Source organism: Bos taurus, chromosome 19, assembly GCF_002263795.3.
Source record: "Bos taurus isolate L1 Dominette 01449 registration number 42190680 breed Hereford chromosome 19, ARS-UCD2.0, whole genome shotgun sequence".
Taxonomy (NCBI): Eukaryota; Metazoa; Chordata; class Mammalia; order Artiodactyla; family Bovidae; genus Bos; species Bos taurus.
This window is the reverse complement of record NC_037346.1, coordinates 19,773,273-19,781,208: the sequence shown is the minus strand read 5'-3', so window position 1 is coordinate 19,781,208 and position 7,936 is coordinate 19,773,273. Positions and strand designations below refer to the sequence as shown.

The following is a 7,936-nucleotide window of genomic DNA, read 5'->3' as shown; positions in this document are numbered from 1 at the left end:
AGTGGAGGGAGGGGTCAAGCCCCCTGAGCAGTCCACTTTTGTTTAATATAATGGACTCTACTATATTGGAGTTTGATTTCACATGAAAATAGGATTAAGAAAAGTTCGAAAACCACTGGGTTAGATAGACTCTAAGGTCTGGAAAGATGTTCAAATTGCATATAAACAGTATCTCTGAAATCAGTTAATAAGTTTTCAGTTATGTTTTTGGCAATCTAAAGTCTCTGAGAAGGTTAAAAAAAAACACCCCACAACTAATTTTCTCAAAAATTGAAATGGAAATATAAACAGGTAACGTCTCAAAACTTTGCAAATGCAGGCTGCAGGCTATACTGAAGATAAAATAAAGGAACTGAAATAAAACGGCTGACACATCTTTTTCAAATGTCACATTTAATGTTTTCACCACTGTACTTCAAATCTACATTGTACAAAGTGACCAGTAAGTGTGCCACGGTAATTGACCAACCTCTGAGATTGTACCTTTCACACCAGTGTCTTCTTGGGCTCTTTTGATACTAAACATGTTTCTCATTCAAGTGAATTGAAATGCTTCAGTTGGGTTGATTCTCAGGAGCCTCGTAAAAAGAAAACAAAGATATTGCACCATCTTTGTTTAGTAATTCAATGTTTGTTTCTTTCACAGCAAATAATTACTTCATTGAAGTTAAAACTTCCAAACATAACTTATTAATAGTCTTCAAATTCAGCTCAAATCACTCAAGATGAAAATACTCTGCTAAATACAGATAACTTACAATAACTTTAACAGTTAATTGTCCATAACACACACCAAGGTTTTTTCCTAGACCAATTTTAAGACGATCCATTAGTATTCCTTGTACAGGTGAAAAACGATCTTCAATTTTCTTGTCTTTTTATTTTTAATATAAAAGTTGGAAGGGACATTCAAGTTTCAAGTCTCCACATTGAACTTAAAAAAAAAAAAATAGTCATCATCAGCATGTGGAGGTAAACAAGCCAAGTTGTATAACTCCAGGAGGTAGAGGCCTTCAATTTGTATTCATATATACATATGCACAGAGGAATTCAGTGTTCCAACAGAAACAAGAATTTGTCAAAAAGTAATAAGTTATTTACTACTGTGACATTTCAAGACTCCCACAGCTTTGCCTAAGGACACAAACACATTTGACATAATTCCCTATGTGCCTTTTTTTGTGGCTTAAAATTTTTTTTTAATTTGTTTTTATCTTTATTTTTTTTACTGTCCAGTGCAGGAAAAGTCTCACAAAATTTCACAGACCTAAAATGTGCAAGCTAGTTCTCTCTCTATACAGCAATGTTGGGATTCTTTTGAAATTAGCCCAGAAATGAATTATTTACACACATGAAAGATGCATGCTTGGGGATTCTTTTATGTAAGAAAGAGCAGAAAAACTTCTAATAAAAATAGATTAAATATATATATATATATTTATACTGGGTAAGGAAAACAGAAGTTTTAGTCTCTCCTAGTCACAAACTCATTCTCTCTACCCACAACATTGGATTTTAGACAGCACACATCACCGGCACGGCGCTAATGAGAAGCTAATTATAGGGCTTGATCATTAGGTGGCATGCCCCCCTCCCCCACCCCCCCAGGTGCAGCCACGATCAGCTCACGTGGCTCCATGATTGGTCGCAGGCAAGGTTTCTAGATTCTTTTGTTTTAGAAAACCCCAAATTTTCAGGAATGGCTCAAATATCAAAATGTATGACTGTCCTTTGTGTGTGTGTGTGAACAATCTCACTTCATATTTTTAAAAAAGAAAAAACAAACACAAAACCCCCAAACTCCCAAATTTGGTTCAATTCTCTTTTGTTCTGAGGTGAGCCATAACAGCTGCACTAAATTCATAAAACATGTGCAACTCTGGGTAAAATATTTTTTCTTCTAAAAGCACAACCACTTTACAAGATTAAAAGTCTAGTAACATTTCTAAATATTATTCCTATCATACAAGTAGTGGTTGTTAATTTAAAACTTCATTAGTAAAATTACAGTACAAGCATGATTAACCTCCAGAATTGCAAATCCCAGACTCCAGTGGAGAGCTACATAACATCTTCAGTAGTACATTATCTTCCACCGTCACTCCCACACCAGAGGAGATGGGGGCATCTCAGACGGCTGAGCAACAGTGGAACTGGAAGAGAACAGAGATACGGTGAGCCGGCTGTAAGCACCACAAAAGGGCAGTTCACTGCTGCCTGTTTCCCCCTTTTCCTCTTAAAAAAAAAAAAAAAGGATCAAGTCCACTTCTGGGGTTTTGTTTCACTTCTGTAACAGTGCATCTGTCCACCTCCAGAGGATATGGGGGTGAACAAATGAGACAGTCTGTGTAAAGTGCTTTCCACGGTGCCTACTTCATAATACGAATGGAAGCTATTATAAATAATCCTATAATCAACTGGGAAAATAACATTAAAGGATACAGAATTATCCATTTAAAAGTAGCTTCTCAAAATAAGGTGACTTTAAGCAGGGACCTATTTTGAATGAGCCTCATAAGCATTCTTTTATCAAGTTTTAATTGATAATCATTTAGCACTTGTTATCTGCAGATCTGTTTTGTCGGTTATTTCACAGGTCTGTCTAATGTTGCCAACTAAGATTATAGACTCGAGGCAGCTGGTGTCACCCTGCTTCCTCGGGGCCAGGATAATGAATAACTTGCACCTGAAAGGCATTAAAACACCTGACTGACTCGGTCACTGACTCTTAGGGAAAAATTTAAAACAAAGTAATTTAAAACCATAGAGAAGTAAAAATGCAACTTCATTCCTTCTTTCTACGGAAGCATACATGGAAAGAATGAGAGAGGACTTAAAAAATTCTTGACCTTGATTCAGTAAATTCAATCCCCTTCAACACTATATCCAGGCCACTTAAAAGGAGGAAGTGTGAGGGGAAGGGAAAGAGAAGCGAGGAGGAGAGGAAAAAGGAGTGGGAGAAGGGCAGGAAGAGCATGGCCTCTCAGATCAAAGACACACTGCTCTGTGATACCCCAGCCAGACCTGTGCACCTTTTTCCTTTGCCGCCCGGCCTGATGTGAGCCTTTGTCAACAGAGGGCGCTAGAGGGGCGCTGCAAGGCCATGGCGTTAGGAAGCTGCTTTCCTTCCAGGTTCCAGTGTGCCTTTCTTCTGGGGTGGAGGGCGGGGGAGGCTTTGGTCTACCCAAACTTTCTCTGCTCCCAGCAGGCTCTGTGATGCACTAGCTCAGCCCACCCCTTTTGAAAAGTTTCTTCACCATCCTCAATGCTGTGTTCCTGTGGCAGCTAGCTACTCTTCAAAGAGGTCCAAATCTTAATAGCCTGGGGTGGAGGGGCTTCCTCTGAGTTCTCAGTTTCTCTCTGTTCGCTCTCCCTTGGTCCAGAGGGAGTCCTTGCTTTTCTGCATTTGCTACTTCGGACTCCTCAGCATCCTCTTCCATGCCTTTGAGTTGTTAGCCATCTTTTCCTAGTTAATGCTTGTTATTCAATTTTCCCTGTTCGTATTACTAGGTGGGTTTCTTTCTCTTGACGGACCATGATTGATACAAGGACTCAAGGAAAAGAAGAAGGAAAGGACAAACAGAAAGAGAATGAGGCTTGCTAGGTTCTAAAGGAGGCTTATAGCTCTTGAGCCAATCAGACTGTTGGCTTCTCTTCTAAAGAGGATATATCAGCAGTCCACCTATAAAATATGATTTTCTTGCTTGCAGTTATCATTAGGGTGGTGGGGATGGTAGTGGGAACTGAGGTGACCACGTCCAACTGCAGGACAGTGGCTGCTGCAGAAGGACAATCCCCACGCACTTGATCAGGCAGCATAATGGTCATCTGGGGAAAAACTGCCAAGGCAACCACAGTGAGCTGAAGCGAGAGTGGAAACACATGTTCTTCACATTTTACATGTGCTTTTGACTAAAGCCAAAACTCAGAAACTTTCTGTTGGACCTTTTATTCATGTTACTAATCTAAATAAAACAAGAAATATGCTGAATAATAAACTCACAATGGCACCCTTTCAATCCTAACAAGGAAGTTAGAGTTACACACAGTTACCTAATAAAGCTCTTAAAAGCAGCGGACTGAGGGTTGATGCAGAGAGGCACTCGGTTTCCTTTCTGCTGTTCCAAAATGAACTGGTGAATGATTTCTGTGGAGAAAACAAACATCATACAACCCATGCCAATTCGCAGGCCTGGGAGCAGTGGATTCATGGGTTAACTCTAGTCAGCATCTGAACAGCATTTCCTAGTGGTTTAGTTAAATCAAACACACACACGTCATCTCTCAGGCAGAGTTCAGTGGAACTTTCCTGAAACCGAGACGACAGGTGCTGCTGAATGCGGGCCAACCCTCCCAAGTGGCGTTACAGGGGCTGGAAATCCCACCCGTGGGAGGTGCAAAATAGTGTATAAATTTGAGAGTGCCTCTGCTGGGTTAGCATTATAAATGAGCTCTTCTAAACTGCTGGTAATTACTGCCTTTTTGAAAATCACTTAAAAAACTTGAGTTGGTATTTAGATACATAGTTTCAGGCTGGTCACTTTGGGGACAATTCTTTTCTAAAATGTCCTAGAGCAGACACTTAAAACCACTCAGAATTTTGGATGTCATTAACCCCCACCCCAGTAGGAGATCGTGTCAGGATATTTTATGACTAGACTATCAGAAATCCTCTTCTTGTCATCATCTAAGGAATGATTCCCTCAGTGGCTGTTTATTCTTTTTAAAGCTCTGCATGTTATATAAAAAAGTCCAATATGTTTCATTCCATGCAATCACACTGAGTGAATACATATTAAATATATTGAGTCATAGTAAGTCAGCTCTAAAAACAAGAACAAAATGTTCATTCCTCTGCCAGACCTTCCCTTGGATATAAAATCAATGTTTTTATAACACACATAGCTTTCTTGGCTTATATACTCTGGACAAACGGCTATATGCAAGTTTTTAAAAATAAACATATAAAGGAGCTTTGATCGCCATCCAGACCTCAGCTTTCCACAGTCACATAACAGAAAATGTTATAGTCATCCCACCTGGCGGAAAGCCAAAAAACACACTTACCTTTAACCTGTCGAACAGAACTGAGGTTCTTCTCAAAAGTGTCATCGAATTTGGGGTTGGTGACGGGCTCAAAGTCACTGGTATAAACTCTTCCAGTAGAGGTGGAAAAGCAACATTTACACATACACGTGTGGTATCGTAGTCGCCCTTCATCTAGGTAGGGGTGGGCTAAGGCATCCTTAGCGGATATTCTTTTGGACTGAAATCAAATTGAGAGACCAGCACATCAACACTACAGATAAACACAACTGTCCATACAGGATCTTTCATGAGCCACAGTGGCTGCTTTATACCACTTACACTTAATTTATAGTACATCCTGCATAGAGGGGTGGCTGCAGATGGTTGAGGGTAAGAGGACAGCTGAATTTAGAGGCAGGTAATATAGCAGTAGAGGGAGTTTTTGATGTAAGACAAGAAGCTACTGTTATAAACCACCACATTCTGCCAGAAAACACTTAGAAATGACTTTCTGCTAAAATCCTGAAAAGTTTCCTATCTTTAAATGGATGTGTGCAGGGTCAAAAATGAAAAATATCATGATATTTAAATATGCAATGCTTTGGAAGGGATACATTTACATTTTAAGTAACAGTTGTATTTTCTAAATATGTTTCAGCACTTAGAAGAGATGTGATCATGGTGGCAGTTTTACAAAGCTGCTTGAAACTTTTATCCTCCTGGACACCAAATCAACTTGAGCAAAAGCCTGACTGAAAGCTGCTGGGGTTAGGTAGCAGCTAATAGCCTGCATGCCATGTTTTGATATCCATCCCAGTGTGCGTATCAGCAGCCTGGGGTTTTCTGGCACTTCAGATCAGAATACTGAGTGTATTGGTTTCCAGTTACATACACCATAAACTTTTAAACTTGCTTCTCCATGAAAAAAGAATAAAGCTGTCCCTTCTTGTAGCTCAGTGGATATGTCAGTACTACTGAGACAAAGTAGATTTTAAAGGATTTAAGGATGACTCAGTAGTAGAGAGGAGAACACAAACTGACCCTTTGCCCTGCTTCCACACAACACAACTGAAAAAGAGAAAACCATTTGCATTCAAACCCAAAATAACTGGATCCTCCAACTGATTCTGGTCCCTCAAATAACAGAACATTAAATATTTCCCTAAACCTGGATTCCCTAGAAAAACACGTTATCTCTGATTTTTTGCTATGCTAATATTAAAAAGCCATGTCATGACCTTTTCGGATATGCTAACAGCAGAAATCGGCTGTTGCTCTACCAAGAAGAGTTGAATGTGAACTTTACAACCCAGTTTTGTTCCTTTTGCTGCTGCTTGTGTTTTGTTATTTGGTGACAGCCTTTCTGAAGTCTGACACACTAACATGCTTAGCAACTAAACCTTTTCTTTTTTCCTAAATGAGTCCAACTATTCCCAGAGGCTCCGCTGGGATCAAGGTCTACTGTCAGAACCAAAAAATACAGGCCAGTACACCTTGCCTGGACCCCTCTGAGTCCACCAGGACTCAGGCTCCAGCCAGGCTCACGTGCAGGGTTGAGAGCTCTTTGGCTTTTGCCCACTGGTTACTGGCCAAGTCTATTTCTGTTTCTGAGTGAGCATGGCTGATCATGTCCAAACTGGTGGCAGCAGTGACTGAATCTGGGTTTTATCATACAACCATTTCTGTCAGGTGGCAGATGTCAGAAACTGGGTCCCTGTCAGCTGTGAACCAGCAGATGGAATCTGGTTTCACTGTTAGTCTTGTCTGCCTGGGGATTCTGGTATTCCTAAAATTTCAGATGCATACCTGGAGAGATTCTGGTGTTTTCCTAACTATGGATGGCATGCTCTGTATGTTGTATGTTCTAACTATGGATGGCATGCTCTGTGTGTTGTATGTTCTAACTATGGATGGCATGCTCTCTGTGTTGTATGTTCTAACCATGGATGGCATGCTCTGTGTGTTGTATGTTCTAACTATGGATGGCATGCTCTCTGTGTTGTATGTTCTAACTATGGATGGCATGCTCTGTGTGTTGTATGTTCTAACCATGGATGGCATGCTCTGTGTGTTGTATGTTCTAACTATGGATGGCATGCTCTGTGTGTTGTATGTTCTAACTATGGATGGCATGCTCTGTGTGTTGTATGTTCTAACTATGGATGGCATGCTCTCTGTGTTGTATGTTCTAACTATGGATGGCATGCTCTGTATGTTGTATGTTCTAACTATGGATGGCATGCTCTGTATGTTGTATGTTCTAACTATGGATGGCATGCTCTGTGTGTTGTATGTTCTAACTATGGATGGCATGCTCTGTATGTTGTATGTTCTAACTATGGATGGCATGCTCTGTGTGTTGTATGTTCTAACTATGGATGGCATGCTCTGTGTGTTGTATGTTCTAACTATGGATGGCATGCTCCCTGTGTTGTATGTTCTGTGTGCACTAGGCTCGGGTCCTCTGAAGTGTCTCATCTTACAAAAGAAAAGCCTTTGAACAAAAAGTAAATCAAATCCCTAGCATGCAATGATCAATTTTCATTTCTCTAAACAAATTAAAGTCTCTTTGGGACTTCTGGAACAAAGTTAAAGAAAGGAGACTGTCACTTTGTAAGGGGTATGAACACTGAAAAACTATCCTGTAAAACTGAAGTGAAAAAAAAAAAATCACAAAACTTCTCAGATTTAATAGTGATGTTCTTTTGAAGTATCTGATGTTGCATTATTATGTCCTCTATGTTGTAATTACATCTTGTTTCTTGATCAACATTTGTAATAGGTATGGATACTTGTTTTTATGAGATTCTGTTGCTTTATCAAAATTGGCTCTTCTAAGTTTTGAATAAGAGTGATAAAATTTTCCATTTTACAAATATAAATGGATGTACTTTGTATACTTCTGAGA

At 39.8% G+C, this 7,936-nt stretch overlaps 1 protein-coding gene across 1 annotated transcript in view; it reads right to left on the bottom strand.

Annotated features, from left to right (window-relative positions):
- Positions 1-374: 374 nt before the first annotated feature.
- The window catches only part of NLK (nemo like kinase), a 129,607-nt gene continuing 122,045 nt past the window's right edge, over positions 375-7,936 (bottom strand). The window contains exons 9-11 of the mRNA NM_001193253.1: positions 5,068-5,266; positions 4,054-4,147; positions 375-2,153 (exon numbers count right to left, since the gene is read on the bottom strand). Of these exons, the coding sequence (NP_001180182.1) occupies positions 2,099-2,153; positions 4,054-4,147; positions 5,068-5,266 (348 nt within the window). The 3' untranslated portion in view covers positions 375-2,098. The remainder of the gene's footprint in view (positions 2,154-4,053; positions 4,148-5,067; positions 5,267-7,936) is intronic.